Source organism: Phycodurus eques, chromosome 3 (genome assembly GCF_024500275.1).
Source record: "Phycodurus eques isolate BA_2022a chromosome 3, UOR_Pequ_1.1, whole genome shotgun sequence".
Classification (NCBI taxonomy): domain Eukaryota; kingdom Metazoa; phylum Chordata; class Actinopteri; order Syngnathiformes; family Syngnathidae; genus Phycodurus; species Phycodurus eques.
This window is the reverse complement of record NC_084527.1, coordinates 1,211,416-1,231,006: the sequence shown is the minus strand read 5'-3', so window position 1 is coordinate 1,231,006 and position 19,591 is coordinate 1,211,416. Positions and strand designations below refer to the sequence as shown.

General features: G+C 47.2%; 1 protein-coding gene across 1 annotated transcript; it reads right to left on the bottom strand.

Annotated features, from left to right (window-relative positions):
• Positions 1–1,086: 1,086 nt before the first annotated feature.
• On the bottom strand, positions 1,087–12,998 carry LOC133399530 (zinc finger and SCAN domain-containing protein 2-like). Its single transcript, XM_061671097.1, has 5 exons — positions 12,774–12,998; positions 9,637–10,923; positions 7,942–8,036; positions 5,233–5,371; positions 1,087–3,279 (listed from the first exon to the last, which is right to left on the bottom strand). The coding sequence occupies exons 1-5, from the start codon at positions 12,949–12,951 to the stop codon at positions 2,036–2,038; spliced, it is 2,943 nt and encodes a 980-aa protein (XP_061527081.1). The 5' UTR covers positions 12,952–12,998; the 3' UTR covers positions 1,087–2,035.
• Positions 12,999–19,591: the final 6,593 nt, after the last annotated feature.

Here is a 19,591-nt window from a genome sequence, read left to right as displayed (position 1 = left end):
CCAGCGCATGCCTCCATCTTTCTAACTGTTCCTCCACCTGATCCCTGCTTTCAGTGCAGATCAAAATGTCATCTGCAAACATCACGGTCCACGTGGGATTCCAGTCTAACCTCCTCTGTCAGCCTATCCATCACCACTGCAAACAGGAAGGGGCTCAGGGCTGATCCCTGATGCAGTCCCACCTCCATCTTAAATTCTTCTGTCACACCTACAGGACACCTCACCGCTGTTCTGCCGCCCTCGTACATGTCCTGTATTATTCTAACATACTTCACTGCCACTCCGGACTTCCGCATGCAGTACCACAGTTCCTCTCTGGGTACTCTGTCATAGGCTTTCTCTAGATCTACAAAGACACAATGTAGCTCCTTCTGACCTTCTCTGTACTTTTCCATCAACATCCTCAAGGCAAATAACGCATCTGTGGTCCTCTTTCCAGGCATGAAACCATACTGTTGCTCGCAAATACTCACTTCTGTCCTGAGTCTAGCCTCCACCCATAACTTCATTGTGTGGCTCATCCACTTTATTCCGGATGGTCCGGTCGGGGTCTCGAACCTAAGTCCCCCACCGCGGTAGTCGACGGTCTTAACGGCTGCGAAAACCTAACCGTATTGAAACCGTAAACTGAAATTGCTCAAATTTGCTACCCTAACACTGTTTTGAACCCCTGATTTGAAACAATAACACAGTTTTGAAACCCTATTGCTGTTTTGAAACACTAATTTGAAACGAACCTAGTTGTGAAACCCTAATTTGAAAACCTAACCGCGTTTTGGAACCGTAAATTGAAATCATAACCGTTTTGAAACCTGAATTTGCTATCCTAACACTGTTCTGAAACCCTAAACCTGTTTCGAAACCCTAATGTGATACCCTAACCCTGTTTTGAAACAATAATACCGTTTTGAAACCGTAACCCTGATTTGAAACACTAATTTGAAACCCCGTTTTGAAAGTCAAATTTGATACCCATAGCCTTTTTTGAAACCTTCCCCTCATTTGATACCCTAACCCCATATTGAAACCCTAATTTGAGTGTGAGATTGAAATGAAAAACAAAACAATATTCTCTTCATCCTTCATTTGTATTTTATTTTGTAATTGGATCAACGCAGAAATTACCCAGCGTCACGGAACGTCTCGTGTTCCACTTTGGAGGATCGCCGTATTTCGATAGCTGTCACCTAAAACTTCCTGCCGGCTCTTCTGGAGGAGGTTTGGGCGAGTACCGATACCACCGATACCTTCTGTCAAGGTATCATGGACTCGCAGAGGCTGCCGATCCTTGCAAAACAATCTGACGTGTAGTCAGTCCTCCTCGCCAGTAGGTGGCGCTACTCTGCGGCCATTCGACACACTGGCGAATCATCACGTGCGTCAGAAAGAACGGAACAACATGTCTTTGTTCACAATTATCTGTCGTTGTCTTTATTGAAATTTTGGGTCTGAAAAGTACGACTAGCGGTATCGGTACTCTGTATCGGTGAGTACTCCGGAGCGAAAGCGTTCTGGTATCGGTTGGAAAAAAAGTGGTACTGAATATCCCTCACGTGGAGTAACATTATTTTCAATGTTGTCCAAAGCATAGCTTTAACATTTGGAACATTTTGACTTCATGAAGATTGCATGAAGGCGATCCGTCGGTCGGCAACTTTGTGGATGATCCTGATTAACCCCCATTTTTTTGTTTTTGTTGTTCGTGAACTGATACAACGTATGCAGTCATTGCCAAAAATCTGGACTCACTCACTAAAATACAGCAAGACGGAGGAACGGCGCACAATGCAGGATTACGATCCGGTACCGCTTTAGCTCGATTCAATAGTCGTGCGAGTTCTGTGGCCACGCTTGTAAGAACGAAGGCAAACGTCATGATTGTACGCTTTCCGGTGTATGTGCCCTGGCCAACAGGGGGCAGTATAATACAGGCACACCTGACAAAGTGTGACGACTGACTCAGTGTTTTTTCCATTCAGCAAATTGTTCCTAGAAGAGATTCGAAAACCTGTGATTGACCAGACTTGATTTGATTTTACTCTCCCTGGTGCGTTTGCATGTGCGCAGTCAGATTGCACTTGTAAGAAAAGCGTTTTGCGCAAACGGAACAAGTAAAGGGTTTCTCTCCCGTGTGGATTCTTTTGTGTCCGGTCAACGAGACCTTTTGAGCAAAGCCTTCGCCGCAGATGGAACAGCTGAAGGGTTTTTCCCCCGTGTGGATTCTCACGTGGGCCACCATATGCGACTTTTGAGAGAAGGTTTTGTCACAAAAGGAGCAACCGAAGGGTTTTTCTCCCGTGTGCGTCCGCGTGTGCGCAACCAGCGTGACTTTCTGGGCAAAACGTTCGCCGCACACTGAGCACGTGAAAGGTTTTTCACCCGTGTGTGTTTTCATGTGCGACACCAAGTTGGCATTTTTGTAGAAGGTTTTACCACAATCGGCACAGATGAAGGGTTTTTCTCCCGTGTGAGTTTGCGTGTGCGCCATCAAAGCCACCTTTTGGGCAAAGCCTTCGCCGCAGAGCGAGCACGTGAACGGTTTTTCTCCCGTGTGGATCCTCACGTGCGCCACCAAGTTTGGCTTGTGAGTGAAGCGTTTAGTGCAAAACGTGCAACCGAAAGGTTTTTCCCCCGTGTGTATTCGCACGTGCGATTCCATGTTGACCTTTTGTGTGAATCTTTTCCCACACACTGAGCAACTGAAAGGTTTTTGTGTGTGCGTGCGCACGTGCGTGTTCAAATTGTTCTTATAGGAGTAGCTTTTGCCGCAGACGGAGCAGGCGAAGGGTTTTTCTCCCGTGTGCGTGGCCGTGTGAGCGATCAAAGACACCTTCTGGATGAATCCTTGGCCGCACACGGAGCAACTGAAGGGTTTTTCCCCGGTGTGTGTTTTCATGTGCAGCGTCAAGTTGCACTTGTACGCGTAGCTTTCACCGCAAAGCGAGCAAGCGAAACGCACTTTGCTCGCGGGGCCACGCCCATCCTCGGCCGGCCCCTTTTCGAGGCGCTTCTTCGCTTTGTCGCGAGCTTGCCGTGTGGCGTCGCCGTCGGACAGCGGCGCTAACAACACGTCTGGCGCAGGTGTGATGATGTCATCGAGCCGCGAGGAGCCGGGCGCTCCGTGGGAGTCATCTTCGCTTTTCACGACCAAGACGACCGTCAGTGGCAGCTCGCTGACGTCGGCCTCCTCGTCTTCGTCCTTCACGTGGGCATCCTCCTCTTCCTCCTTCACGTGAGGGGGCGGGACTTGTCCTCGCCGACCAATGAGCTGCTGGACGTCTGCAGGGCACAAGCGATACAAAGTCAAACGCATGGAACCTCTGAAACCTTTTTAGCACCGTATTATAGAATAACAATTTTTATAGATAAAAAAAGAGAACCCCTCGTTGAGCCGGCCCGAAAGGGTAACGTGGGTCCCCCTTCCCGTGGGCTCACCACCTGTGGGAGGGGCCGTCTGGGCGGCAGCCAAAGGCGGGGAGCTCGGCGGTCCGGTCTAGGGACGTGGAACGCCATCTCTGCGGTCACCAGTGAGGGAAGAATGGAACGGGAGGCGGACGGGCGCAGCGTCTGCAGCGATGCGGACTTTGTATCGGTCCGTCGTGGTGAAGGAGGAGCTGAGCCGAAAGGCGACGCTCTCGATTTACCGGTCGATCTACGTTCCTACCCTCGCCTACGGTCACGGGCTGCGGGCTGTTTTGGGACTCGAGACCGAGACTTTTGGGAGTCGAGACCGAGACCATAAAAATCAACTTCGGATCAGCTACGCCACAGTCACAAATCGTCCTCGAATCGAATCAGCAACCCCGACTCGTGATACGAATCGAATCGTTACACCCCTCGTATACTTTCTCGAATGTATTCGTGTGGCTCGGCAGCGGCTGAAATGCCACGCTGCCGTTCAGCTGAGTTGAGTGCGCGGGTACCGAACGTAAAGTGGGCGGGTACTTGAATATTCATGGGCGAAATTACGTCACATTGTCAGCGATTTCAAATCAACCCGTCTTGGAGGCCTCGTGGCGTTTACTGACATTTGCATTCAATTGACATAGATGTCAAACTTCAACCACGTCCCAGACTTATTTTGACCTGTTATGCACGGAACCGCAGGGAAAAAGTTGATTCACGTCCGAGGCAGCGATCGGCGACGCCCGCGACCCGTTCGTCCGGCTGCCGCAGCTGCCGGTGCCGCGGATGTGATTGTAAACGGCTTGTTTTTGTTTGTGGTCAACACAAAGTATGTTATTGTTAATAGGTATAACTTATTACTTGAGTGTATTGACTGTGTGTAGAAAGTCTGTGGAATTTAAGAGTACAGTACAACAACAAAAAAGCAAAGCAAATGGCAGGCTGATCAGATTTTTGTTGATTTTGTGATGAATTGTTTGTGTTTGAGCGTCCGCCGACGGGCGGGGAGTTAGGGAGATTGATCATACTTCCGTTTTCTGTTTCTTTGGTGCACTACGTTGGGAAGCGAACACGATCATAAAGTCTTAAACTCCACAAAGACCTTATACGCAATCAAGACACTAAGATAAAAAGTGAAACTGCATGAATCGTTTTCATCAGAAATAGTGTTCAAAAGCCAACAAAAATAAGAGAAATTATTTTATTATTTGACAGCGACAGGCATTGAGTTTTATGCTCTTAAAAACATTAACATAGTGAATATGGACCACGATTAAAAACAAGTCGTGGATGAACACGTCCGACTCCCAGCTGCACCCCATCGAGCGGAAGTGACGCAATAGCCGCCCCGCTCGGTGCCTACGTCACTTCCCGGGCAGCCGCTTCGGTGACTTTGGAGAAAATGGCAGCTGCCTCGACCACAAAATGCGCGAGCCCTTACTGAAATAATATGCGGCTGACCATCCGGCCTGTCTGCAGCATACGAGGAGCAGTTCAAAGGTCGGGAGCCCAAACGAATGCCACCTGCCAATAATTGATTCGTGTGTCATTATAATACTAGTTTGAAGGTTTCTTTAAAACGGAGTTTTGTTTCAGCGCAGTCACAAAGTGCGTCGTGTCCTCCTTCTTTCCGTACAGGTTAAATCAGCTTTCACGGACACGTCGAAATAGCGGAAATGTTTTCTCATCCTAACGCCAAACATTCGCAATCCTGACCTGTGCGCAAGTTGAAGCAGAACGTGACTTGAAGGCTACATCGGAGCGCTTCCATTATGAGCGAAAGAAATATGTTCCAACGAGCCGTTATCACAATGTTCGTGAACAAACCTTCGACAATTTGAGCGGACGAAAAGCCTTCGTTGTCCTCTCGCGCTGGGCAAAAATCCTTTTCGGACATTGTGGTCTCGTCTTCTGAGGGGGTTTGAGCACTTTGAGCACCGGCTGGCTTTGTTCCGAGTTCCGGCTTTTACTTCTTCGGTGGCGCTTCGACGGCAGCTGAAGCGGCCGGGATGGCGCACGACTGCCCTCTTGCGGCGGTATCGACCCCAGGGGGGAAAAGTTATGTTTTTATGAGAAAAAAGTTATATTTTGTTTATAAAAAGTGACATTTATAGACAAAAAAAACAGACAATATTTCAAGAAAATGTATTATTTTTAAATAATTTTGTTTTTCAAGAAGAAAGTCTACTATGAGAAAAAGTCAACATTTTTTTGAAGATATACTGTATTTAAGAAAGACTGATAGTACTTTACACATTTTTCCTTGAAAACAAAATCTGAATTTCACATCATGAGAATATTTGGTCATGTTACATTACAAGAAAGGTATCTATCTAGAAAAAAATAAATCATATTCTTATGGAAAAAGGTAACATTTGAGAAAAAATAATGGTGATATTCGTTGAGAAAAGTCAGAATATTATGATACGAATAAGTCAAAACTTTCAAGTATTCTGTTCTTTCAAGACAATTTCAAAAATTGAAATTTATTGAGTAAAAAACACTGTGATAGGACTAGAATTTTTTTAATTGGTTTTTTTTTTGAAAGAAAACAATATTTTGAGAGAAAGGGCACATCATGCGAGTCATATATTTACTAAATTGCTCAATTTTCAAGAAAAACAAACTTGTAATGGTACATGAAACGTGTCTATTGATAGAAAAGTCACATTATTATAGAAAAAGGTAATACTTGAAAAAAGTAATTTCTTTACACAAAGACATTGACAAAAAAAAGTCCAAAAATTATAAGTATGAACAACGATGTCATATCTTTCAAGGATTTTATTTATAAACAGTGAAATTTATTGAGAGAGAAAAAAACATTTTGTTCCCGAAAAAAACTATTATTTTAAGAAAAAAATGTTTTATTTGTAGAGGACAAAGGTCGCAGTTTTTCAAGAAAGTCATAGTATGAGGAAAAATAACTAGAATTTCATTTATTCTTGAAAAAATATCCGATTTCCGAACGTATCTTTTTCTAGGCGCGGTGGACGACCGGCTATAGCGTCTGCCTCACAGTTCTGAGGACCGGGGTTCAATCCCGGGCCCCGCCTGTGTGGAGTTTGCGTGTTCTCCCCGTGCCTGCGTGGCTTTTCTCCGGGCACTCCGGCTTCCTCCCACATCCCAAAAACATGCATGAATTGGGGACTCTAAATTGCCCGTAGGCGTGACTGTGAGTGCCAATGGTTGTTTGTTTGTATGTGCCCTGCGATTGGCCGGCGACCAGTTGAGGGCGTACCCCGCCTCCTGCCCGATGACGGCCGGGATAGGCTCCGGCACGCCCGCGACCCGCGTGAGGAGAAGCGGCTCAGAAAATGGATGGATGGATTTCAGGATGAACAAAAAAATGCACGATGACCTCTAAAATGGATGCCTGGAGATTTAGTTGTAATCCATTTGACAAAAAAGTCATTTCTCTTTTTAGAGATGATATTTATTGAGGAAAGAGTCAGAATAATGTGGATAAATAAGTCATATCTTTCAATGATGTGATTTTTTCAAGACGTCACCTTTTTGAGATTTGATGACGAAATGTTATTTTAATAGCACAAGAATGAGATCTTTTGAACAAGCAAGACTGCACTCTATAATATTGTAAAAACATACACCAATGACATCGTTAAATAGAGAGTCAAGAATTCAATGGTTTCGGGTATGCCGTATTAAAGACTCTGCTCCTCCGCCGCTTCTCAGTACGGCACTACAGCGCTCCCTTGCCCTATCGCGGTTCACCTTTTGGGGATTCAGCGCATTGCCAAGTTTGTCTTCGTAAGTCGCCATATTGCAGGATTTTTAGTGTCGGCTGTACATTTGTTTGTGGTAAAATAAACGCTCAGCATTAAAACTGTAAAAATACAAAAGAACATTTGCTTAAAACACATATTATTACATATTACATATGAAAACACATTAAGTGGACCCCCACACTCGCAGTCCGGCACCCACGGATTCACCTATCTGCGGATTTCTTTTCCCAAATGTTTTCATTTTTGTCCCCAATTGTGTTTCAATTTTTAAATTGTTGAAATTTCTCTCTTCTTTTTGGGGGGGAGGAACCCAAACCCAAATCCGAAAATGCTAAGCGTTGGTTTATTCCCACTTTTTCAATCATTTTGGGGGACCCAGAAACATTTCAAAAAAGAACAATAATTTCAGCGCAATTCTGACGGCCGTCGTTTATCTGCAAATTTTCGCCCGCCGCGGTCCGGGCCGCATCTCCTGCGAATAGCGGAGGTCCGCCGTCGTTCTTCGCAGAGGATAAAGAATACATGCCTGTGAGTATTGCTACATAATCTGTCCACACTACCACCTAGATGCAAATGGTTAGCCCGCGTGCCAGTGGTATTATTTTTTTTTTCATTGTATGTTAGCATTAAGCTCTCAGAGGCTACATCGTTGTTGCAAATACGCAAGGGGGATTTGTCTGAGTTTGATGTTTAGTTTGACAGGAAACCTCAGTTGAGCGCGCCAATAAGCAGCTCGGAGCTCTTTTTTTTTTCTGTTTTGTTTTGGAAGAATATTTTCTCATTCTACCTGACAAGCTGCCGCTCGTGAGTCGAGTTCACCGCCCGCCACACGGGGCTCGTATCTCAAGGCGCCGCCGAACGGGAAGGAGAGCACTCGCTTCTCTCGTTGCGCAAACGCGGCAAAAAGCGCAGCGGTGCCAAACGAACGGCCCGCGGGCAAGAACCGGCCAGTCGGGGAGTCCAAAGCGGCCCGTGGGGAACGCGGACACATTCGCTGCTATTTCTCAATTCCAGTAACTGTTGTTGCTAATGTTGTCCACTGACGACCACTTACCACTTCAATGACCTTCTGAAATTGGCCGCCGCGCCTGATTTTGATGCACTCGTGAAGGCAAAAAGATGCCGACGTTTCAGCCGCAAAGGAAGCCGACAGTACTTTGTCGGAAACGCTGTGCCACCTTCACCGCTTTTCTGTGGAAAGCAATACCTCCCGCAGAAATAGTTTGAAGACAAAATATCAGTCAACAGTGGAACACTTTTATGTTTTGTCATGCACTGCCACAACTTGTATTTAGAAATATACATTTGAAAGTTCCTTCCCACTTGAGTTTGTATGTTGTGACGAGTCAATTGCGCTTGTTACGATTTCCAGACGGATGCAGACATTTCTGTACAGTTAAAAAAAAAAAAAACAAGTTTAACAAGTTGTTTTATTTAAAAAAAAATCACGTAATCACGTCATATTATTGCTAAAATTCCAATCGTTTTTTTCTTAAGAAATTTCAGACTGCTCCTCATAATCGCAATGAACGTGAACATCTTCCAAATATACAGGTACATCACAATACATTAGAGGAGTGTCAAAAGATTCATTTAGGGAGCTAGTTCAATTCAAAAAGTCCAACTCATAGAGATGCACTACACACACACACACACAGAGTGAAGTATGTCCTGATGATTATATATGATTATAGCTTGCAGCCGGCGTATCAAACTGATTTTTTGCGGCGGGCCACGTTTTAGTTGTTCTTTCACTCAGAGGGCTGTTATGACTGGGACAACATGAATAATTGTGTGTACACAACCAAATGACGGACAGCTAATTTTGAAAACGGAAGCCAGTAAAAACAAAAACAAAACATTTTAAAGGGGGGGCTTTAGAACAAAAAATGCTTGCAATATCTCGACATTTTTAAAAGTGAAGACAATTGGAAAAATGTTAGCAAAAAGCATTGACTCAACGCACATGATTTTTTTTTCCGCATGATACGGTGGGCCAAATCTGGCTCCCGGGCCTTGAGTTTGACACCCGTGGCTTACAGTAAACCCATCCATCCGCTTTCTAAACCGCGCGGGCGTGCCGGCGCCTATCCCAGCAATCTTCGGGCGAGAGGCGGGGTACGCCCTGAACCGGTTCGCCAGCCAATCGCGGGGCACAAACAACCGTTCGCGCTCACATTCACGCCTACGGGCAAGTGAGAGTCTTCAATCAATCACCGTGCCGCACACGAAAGCCCCAAATTCCCCGTCTCGAGAAACAAAGAAACGAAAAAGAATGAAAAACGATTGCGCTAAACCGCCACTAAGTGTTGGGCGCCGAACGGGGTCCACTGTGCTGGTCCGGTCCACTCGAGAGCAAATTGGGGGCAATGTGGCCCGCGAACCAAAATGAGTTTGCCAGCCCCGCTGAAACCAGTTTGAGATCTCACCTCGACCGCTCGCGAGCTGCGGCACGAGAGCTTTCTTTGTTATTCCCCGCCGCCGTGCTTCCGCACGTGCGCCGTCAACGAGCTCCCGCGGGCGAACGTCTCGCCGCAGAGCGAGCGAGCCGACGTTTTCCCGCCGGCGTGCGTTCTGGCGTGGGACATCATGTGCACCTTTTGAGTGAAGCGTTTGCCGCAAACGGCGCACGCGAAGGGTTTCTCGCCCGTGTGCGTGCGCATGTGCGTGACCATGAACACCTTTCGAGAGAAGCCTTTGTCGCACACGGAACAGTTGAAGGATTTGTCCTCCTTGTGTGTCTGCACGTGCGCGTCTAAATTGTTCTGATAAGCGTAACTTTTGCCGCACAGCGAGCAGGTGAAGGGCTTTTCTCCCGTGTGCGTTCGCATGTGCGCTTCCACGTGCGTCTTTTGGGTGAACTTCTTCCCGCAAACAGCGCAGCAAAACGGCTTCTCTCCCGTGTGCGTTCTCTTGTGCGTCAGCAGGTTGATCTTCCGGGAGAATCTTTTACCGCAAACGGAGCACGTGAAGGATTTGTCCTCGTCGTGCGTCCTCGTGTGAAGGCTCAAATTGTTCTGATGAGAATAACTTTTGCCGCAGACGGCGCAAGCAAACGGTCGGTCTCCGCAGTGCGTTTTCATGTGCGTCACCATGTTGGACTTTTGAAAGAAGGTTTTGCCGCAAACGGAGCAAGCGAAGGGTTTTTCTCCCGTGTGCGTTTTGGCATGCGCGACCATATTTGGCTTGTGAGCGAAGGTTTTACTGCAAACCGAGCAACTGAACGGTTTCTCTCCCGTGTGCGTCCTCATGTGCGACAGCATGTTGACCTTTTGGGTGAAGCGTTTGGCGCAAATGGAGCAAGTGAAAGGTTTCTCTCCCGTGTGCACTTTCATGTGCAAAGCCAACTTGCAGCGATAAGCGTAACCTTTACCGCAAAACGAGCAGCTGAAGCGCTCTTTGGCCATCTGCTTCTCGGAGCTTTTCGTCAGTTTGTCGTCACCCCCGGCAATTTCTCCGACGTCGCCGGCGCGCGACGCTGCGAGGTCGTCCGTCGGCGCTCGTCCGCGGCGGCCTCCGCGCGTCCGCGGCGACGTTTCGGGCGGGTCGTCTTCGCTCTTCACGGAGACGACGGTCGGCGGCAACCCGCTGACGCCAGCCTCCTCCTCTTCCTCTTTGACGAAGGACGACGGTAACTCGTCCTCGTCGGCGTAGGGCGGCCGTGGATCCTCCTCTTCGGCGTGGGGAGGCTGCGGCTCCTCCAAAACGGAGCTCCAGCACTGCAGCTGCGGGGGGAGTTCTTCTCCATGAACAATCAGCTGCTGGACGTCTGCGGAAATGATATCGAGAATGATGACGAGGCAGTGCAACCCGCATAGAATTTGTGTGAACATTGAACTGAAATGCTGGGGAACGAATTGCAATGATGATCTGGAGAATGTGAAATTTGGAATAGCTTGAATCTGTCACAAATTGAGCAAACTGGAAGCAAATAGGTGCAAATCTCCAAATTTGAGGATTTCCTTTGGAAAAATGGGGGAATTTAGGAACGGGAAATAGTTGTCAAGTTGTTGCGAACGAGCCGAACATTTATTTATTTATTCATTCATTTGAAGCCCCTTCCTGTTCAGCCGCGTGGCCTTGCGGAACGGCGGATCTGGATGCCTTTTGCGCTGCAACACTTTTGCTGTGCGACAGGGGAGTTTGAAATACTCCCTCTGCTTATTTTTAAATGTTGTCATTCTTCTGCTGTTTATTTTCAAATGCAGCCGGACAGAAAAGGGTTTTAAGGACAAGGGGGCTAGGGGTGAAAACCACAGCAGAACAATAGTGAGACAACAGTCTAGACGAGTAACGTTGCAACAGTTATTTGTAGATTGGGGGGCACCCGGTGAGGACATGCCATAACGAACCAGACGAAACAGAGAAGAGAGGACAGAAAAGCGCAGGACAGGATGTGGGGAAATGAGCAAGGCACCGCTACTGACTTTTTAGTCTCAAAACACCCGGAAGAACCTGTGACTTGATATGGGAGTAGAACCTGTGTTGTTAGTGATCTGAACATTTTCAATTCAATTCATTTTCTTACTTTGCAAGTTTTACTGAATTTAATTTGGGGTATTTTTCAAATGGGAATAAATCCCAAAATGTCCTGAATGAGATTTGGAAGTTTGAAGGGTTTGGGTCTGTGAAAGATGGCTTCAAATGGAAACACTATTGTGGAAAATGTGCTCTTGGGGTCATGTTGAAAATAGTTCCCAAGGTGATTTGTATGAACTGAATTGTTTGGATTTGGAATGAGAACTTTTTTGTTGAATGAAGGTCAATGTTGTTTTTGTTTTGTTTTGTTGTTGTTTATTTTTGGGGGGTGGGGGGGGGGGGGCTGGAATTTGGAGAAAACTGGGAAAAGTTGCTGTGTAAAAAACAATTTGAATCAGTTGAGAAATGTACAAGTAGTCAGTCACATCATTTGCATGCGTCATTTTCATATCATTTGATAAATAATGGTCAAGACATAAAAAAAAATCTAATCTAGCCATATTTTTTAATGCCGCCAACGCTTCAAGTCCTATTTTCAAATGGTTACGGATGATTTGTAATTTGAGGCATTCACAGCAAAGGCAATCGTTATTGACACATCAGATGGCGGCGGCCCACGGAAATACACTTCTTGCACAACGCGACAGACGAACGGCTTCATAGAAATCATACGAGTTGCACAACTGACGCGTTACGTTTCAAACTCTGCAAATCCTAGTGCAGTAACTACTCATGACACGCTTATCTTTATACGATCGTAATAACAGTCGAGACATGCGACGGTTCAGACACTTTCACAAATTCCTACATATTTGTTCACCCAATATCTCCGACATAACACCATTTCCACATCTTCATCGAACATTATCGCAGTACGTTCTTAAAATAAGTATTCTACTTCTTGCTCAGTTTGCCCACAAGGTTTTTGTCGTGTCAGTCTATGTTAAGTCTATGTATGTCACCGTTTGTCTCCAAGGGCGACCCGTAAATGTTTGCACGATGTACGCATGCGCTGTACTGATTTGTCACTGTTGCCAAAAAAAATGCGTTGGCATTTCTGTGACGGTATTTACAACAACAACAACAACAACAACAACAACAACAAAAGATGAAATAGAAGTATGGCAAATGCGAGCCAACCTTGGCGGTGCTTGACCGTTTGAGTGTCGCAAACATCTCGCAGTCGTCGTCGGTGTCGCTCGCTCTCGTCTCGCGCGCGACAAAGTTGCTCCTCGTACGACGCGATGGTTTGCGCAAACATTTCGAAGATTTCGTCCGCGGCCGCGATTAGGCGCTCCCTCACGAAATCTTTCAACATTTTCGCGTTGTTGTTTTATTTGTGCACGATTTCACCGTGGCGTTTTGTCGAAAAAAAAAAACAACAGTCGTGACGTCAACTTCCGCCCTTTCTTCTTCTTCTTTCTTCCAGTTTTTCAGACGACTCCAAACTTGTGGAAGGCTGCTGCCCCCTCAGTCCATTTGGCTTATTGCAACTTCCACAGCCGCCCTTTGTCTTTACCGAGTTCCCTTTTCAAGCATTTAGCATTCCTTACAATAAATGTAATAACTGACAATTAATAACAAAACACCATTTTTTATTAACTTCAAAACAGCATTTAATTTTCTCTGTGGCTCTTTATTATAATTAAGAACAGAAAATTTAAAATAATAGAGCAATATTTACACTGTCTGGTGTTTGTTTATTATTTCAATTTGATTAGAATTAAGTATAGCGTAAAAAACAATTGATTATAGAATGTAATTAATCTGCTATTAAAATACATTTTAAAATACATATAACAAAATACATATTCCCAATATTTTATTGTATGTGTGGTGTTTTGTTCCAATATATTGTTCGTCCTGGAGCCTATCCCAGCTGAGTTCGGGCGAAAGGCGGACGACACCCTGAACTGGTCCCAGCCAGCCGGTCGCAGTTTGAATAATAGCATTTGTAAACATAAAAAAAAACATGAATTATAGTTAACAGAAATCCAAATCCAAATTTGGTGAGCGCCACGAAGAGGATGCTGTGTTCTCAGGCGGCCTCGAGGTGGCGCTCGTGCTGTGCGACCGAGCGCTGCCGCTCAAGATCACATCACATGAAATGATATTTTTTTTGGGGGGGGGTTATGAGTCAAAATAAATTATTTGTTCGAGACACTTGATCATTTGGTGAAAGAAATGCATGCAATACTCAATTATGAATGAAATATATTTTAAAACACATAATAATGACAGGAAAATACATTAAGCTACGAAATCCCCCCAAATTATAACGCTCATCGTGAGAGAGGCGTTCATTTAACATTTTCGTGAATGTGCTACATGACATGGCGAGCTAGCTTAATGCTAACAATCAATGCAAAATGCCATCGATGAGCTCGCGAAACTAGCATCAATTTTGCCATAGTTCTAAACCTGAAAACAAGTGACATTTGAACACAAACGGTGCGGCAACGGACAGCAGACAGAACAACAAGTCCATTTTACGTTGTATATTGTTTGTTTATCCTCTCCAAAGAACAACTACAAATACCGCAGCTTGCTGAGCTGTTGTGACCGTCCTGTATATCTCTATATGTATATCTGTATGTGTTGATACCGCACGGCACCGTGGGCGACCGGTTAGCACATCTGCCTCACAGTTCTGAGGACCGGGGTTCAAATCCCGGTCTCGCCAGTGTGGAGTTTGCACGTTGCGTGTGCCTGCGTGGCTCTTCTCCGGGCACGACGCTTCCCTCCCACATGCCCAAATCATGCACGGTAGGTTGATTGGAATGCAATTGGAATTGGAATCTAAATGGCCCGTAAGTGTGAATGTGTGCGCGAATGGTTGTTTGTTTCGATGTGCCCTGCGATCGGCTGGCGGAGGATAAAGCGGTACGGAAAATGGAGGGATGTTTATACTGCCCCCTGGTGGCCAAGGAACGCACACCAGAAGGAACGGCACACTATCCATTGCCGTAAAGCATCAAATAACAATGCGCATACTTTTTAATTCTTTCCATTCTTGTTAATTATGTTATTAGTTTTAGGAGGTCAAATATTACACAGAAACATTACGAGAAGATTTGCCGCTGTTTTGGGGAGGCTGGAACGGGTTGAAAATCTGTCCATTCATTCCAATAGGGAGAGTCCATTTGACACAACAATCACGACAATACAAAAAAAAAAAAAGACAGAAACACAACCTTTCAAGTCTCCTAAAGTCCTAAAACGACCACGCCGTCCGCATCACACCGCTGACCTTCTCCGACTCGGAGGGTGGCCGTTACGCCGCCCTGTAATTCATCCTCACCCCCCCCAAAAAAAGCAAAACAAAAAATGACAGCGTGCGCTAAAATGGAGGCGGCTCCTGCGTGTGCGTTAACCTTGTGATCTTGTTTCATTTCATTGTCTCCTCGCTCAGCGTGGAACATCCCCGCCGCATCGCCGGGACCATAAAAGACGGTCAAATTGGATTTGAGGCCCCCGGGGGCTTGGGTCCATGCTTCTTTGCTTTCCATCTTCAACACCACACGCGCAGGTTTATACGGAGCGGAGAGGAGTTTTGCGCTCTTCCGGACGGAGATGTGGGTTGTTGTTCCCGGCAACCGCTGGAGCCGTCCTCCCAGCTCGGGGGTTCCTGCCCCCGGTGCCCCGATCGCTCCGGGCACCGCTCCGCATTTTCTCGGTATTTGTCCAGCTTTTGGTGTTCCTTTCGCTGGGGATTGCACCTAATATCACGAGCGCTCGCCGTCTTCCGACGTTGATCCACCGCTGCGATGTCAGGCCGGTTGGCAGGGGGAGATGCTAGGATCAAAGACTCAGGGGTGCTGGGATTCATTTTAGGGGGGCTCCGTGTTTGGAATAAACTACAATCGATCAATCAATCAATCAATGTAACCGGGAATCAGAATCAGAATCGGAATCATCTTTATTTGCCAAGTATGTCCCAAAAACACACGAGGAATTTGTCTCCGGGAGTCGGAGCCGCTCGAGGACGACAACGGACGGTCGATTGACAGAGAACGCTTTGGAGACAGAAAGACATTGCCAAAAAAAAAAAAAAAAAACAGTCACAGAGCAATAAAGGGTTGCTAGTTATCTGGTAAAGCCGGTACAATTATTATTATTTTTTTGGACAATTGTGCAAAAGATGCAGAGTCCTCTAGCACCTAGAGCAGTTCGAAAGACTAATATTGCCATAGTCCGGCGCAGTGAGCATTGTGCAAAGGGCGCCGAGACTCCACGCGAGTCGTGCGATAATCTGGGCCAATGTCGATGGTGCAAATGTTGCAGATGCTACTCTGGCACGCGTGGCCAGTATTGGTCAACGACAGATATGCAAATCGTGCGGCGTGGCGAGACGACGACAGTGAGTGCACGAGTCATGTAGAATTGGCCCCACGGAAATGGGACAAGAAACTCAGGACAAACAATTGCCAGGATGTCATTCCATCATTCCACATTTCATTCCGTTGCAAACTACACCCTCCCTTCGACATATTTCCATCCTCCATCCCACTGCAAGCGACATCAAATTCAGCCTACTGCTGGCGAGCCTGAAAGTGTACAATTGAGATTGATGGCTTGGTATGCTTTGTTCATCCCGCGAGGGGAAATTAAGGAATAATTATTCTAGACGTCATAATCGAGTGCTGATCTAAATGAATGTAGAGTGCGCACACGCACGCGCGCACACACACAGCCGACAGCTAACGAGACGAGGATGTGAGAAACGTGATGAATGACTTCATTCGGGCGCCTCAGCTCGGAAACGTAACCTTTCCTCAAACACAAGCGGCTTGTTTGTCTCGTGCAGCGTGCGTGATTACTTTCACTGTTCAGGCTGCGTTCAAATGGAACGACGCAAAACGGGACTTCGCCAAAGCCGAAGGGGAGCGCCGCTCCGGATTATTGAGTGTTTTTTCTCTCTCAAAAGCGTCGAGTTGTCGTACATCATTTCCGGTTTCGTTCCGCTACAAACTACATCGTGTCACACAACAAGCGACATCATTCCGAATTCCGTTCTGCCACAAACTCCATCATTCCCAGTTCCGTTCCATCATTCTACATTTTCAAAGTTTCACGATGCTACAAATGACTGGATTACAAGATTTTCCCCCTGCAAACGACATCATTCCAAGTTCCATCCTCTGGCCAATGTCACTATTCGGAGTTCCTTACCCCCACAAACTACATCATTCCAAGCTCTATTCCCTGCAAAGTTCATTCCAACACAAACTACATTTTCCCCAATTGGATTCCATTGCAAACTACATCATCTCGCAATCAGTGTTTATCTAATAACGCGCCCAAAACCGAAACATTTCTCATAAAATACATCATGCTCACCAGCAACGGCGGTTATTGGATGCATTCACGCGTGCCGATTGCCACGGACGCGTTTCGCTGGTCGAACTTGATTTTCTCTGGCCAACCAATCAGTGGACGGAGAAATGCTGACGTCAGTGCCAAACATGAAATGTGAATGGTTAAATAAGCAGTCCCGTTGCAAACGTAGCGAGAACAATTCCACAACAGCAGAGCAGTCACAAATGTCAGCGACTTGCGAGCGGAGCCTTCGGTGCCCCGAGGGGACACGCGGGCAAAGGCCAGAGTTCATTCAGCGCAGACGTGTGTTGGCTTCAGGACCCGCACTCGCCGCAAGTGCGGCTGCTCTCCGAAGCCGCCGTTTTGCTCCGCGACAAACTACATCGTCATTCCCAGTTCTGTTCCGCGGCAAGCGGCGGCGTTCCGAGTTCAATCCTGTGACCAATTGCCTCTTTCCGAGGTTTATTCCACTACAAATTTGTATTCCACCGCAAACGACATCTTTCCAAGTTTTATTCCAGTCAGAACTACCGCGGTACCCTGACCTACGCGTGCCTCACCTTGGCGATTGATCGACTCCGAGCTATAAGCGCCATTGCGGAAAGGTCACGTCGACGCGTTGCCGCGTCTCGACTTGCCCAACGTGGAAAGAACTGGAGATCACTTCTCTTGTGGATCCCAGACTTGCCGTGCCCGCTACGCTAACGAGCACGCCGACAGGTCGACGACATGATGGCTTGAAGCCGAACTTGCTCTAATTCCGTTTTCTTCATAACTTTGTATAACATAACATTTAGTCGTACAAATATGATACATCAAAACACAAAGCAAGTCTACGCATGCGATATTCTCATCTTTGGTGTCTCTGTGGGCGTCAAAAGTGGGAATCGTTTCAAGTCGCCACGGTTGCTCGGTCACGGCCCCGTTGGCCGTTCACCCGAACCGTCAGGAAGCGCTGAGGCCTGTTTCGCCGAATGCGGAAGTAGGTTGCGCGTGTATAAATAAAGCTGAGTTGACTCGATTCCGAGCTCGCCGTTGCGTCGAACTGATGTTTTCCCACGACGTCGTCACACAAACGCAGCGGCCCGGCGTGGTCTCCGCTTGATAGAAAGCTGAGATAATAAGCCAATTAAACCTCCGCGGCGGGCAAGAAAGCATCCTGACGGGAGACAGACGCACGATTCGCACAGTCGCAAGTAGAGGGGGCGTCGTGTGAGAGGAGAGGACTGGCGTGAATGGCGCCCCGCCCCGTGGGGGTGGGGGCGCCAACTCATGGGCCCCCATACCGCACGTTCATGCATTCTTCTCCTTTCAGATATCGTTTATCAATGGAGCGATTTTTCCTTCCAAAAATATTTTGTCAGCTGGGGGGCGCCAACTGAGTTTTCTTTCCAGATATTGTTTGACAAGCGGGATATGGGCGGAGGCCCCCCGAATGCTCAGGGTCCCCTTTTCCTCCCGTTCGATGCCCCGTGCGAGGACAAGTGAGGCCGCACATATCGCACGTGCCAAAAACAGCCACCGCGTGTGGGAATGATGATGAAGACGACGACAAATGCGGGTGGGCGGCCGTCGGTGGGATCGCTCGACCATCTGGGTCCGGGTTACACTCGCCAACGACTCCGCTGCGAAGGAATACAAATGAAATTGGGTGGGTGCGTGATCTCAATCGGACCGCAAATTGCACCGGAGTCCGCGTTCGTATCTTTGAATCTTTATCGCCGAAACAAAAGTCGTTTGGAAAAGTTCAGGATGAAATTTGGTGCTGGACGAAGGAAGAAGACTTTTCCATGAAGAACAGAAGAACGGAGATGAGCGAAGCAACTTTACTCATCATGAACTAGATACGACCTATCGTGCTCATCTAAAAACGAATATACGTACATTTGGGAATATTTTCATTCGACGATAAATATTTTCAAATCCGGTCAGCAGCTGCCACTGGAAATGTCCCACGAACTTGTGAAATGAATCGGCGGTCTTGGTCTCCATGCGGAGCGGCAGGACTCCGCCCAAGCTATCGGCCCTCCCCTCCCCCGCCGCGGCTTGTGTTGATGGATGAGTTCATTTGCAGCAAATCTCTCCTCGGTGTTAGAGCGGGACACTGGCTTTTCGGACACGCAGCTCTGGGGCGTGCGTGTGCTCGCAGCTGGAAAGAAAGCATTGGCGCGCAAAGGCACGTGCGTAGTCACGCGCCATGTTGGCGCGTCCTGAAAAGCTCCACGGGGGCATCGGAAGAGCGGATGTGCTCATAAGAGGAAACGTATTGCCTTGTTTATCTTCGCAGGTGATTTGAGGAGACAGCAAAGACAGCGAACACGGCCGCGGGTGCTCGCCGTCGTCATGGCGACGGCAGATAAGCGGCCGCGGCGACAATACATTCCGATCTACGGAAAAATGTCGTGACGCAGACGGCAGAGTCCAACGCGGATTGTTTTTGACGCACATGATCAGTCGCCCGCCCAGCTGGCACTCATTTAATAATGGCATTTCATGACATTCGATTCATTCAACCCTTCATTCATTTTCCGTACGTAGCGGCCATCTTCGGGCGAGAGGCGGGGTAACCCTAACCCTAACCCTAACCCTAACCCTAACCCTGAACCGGTCGCCAGCCCGTCGTGGGGCACGTACAAACA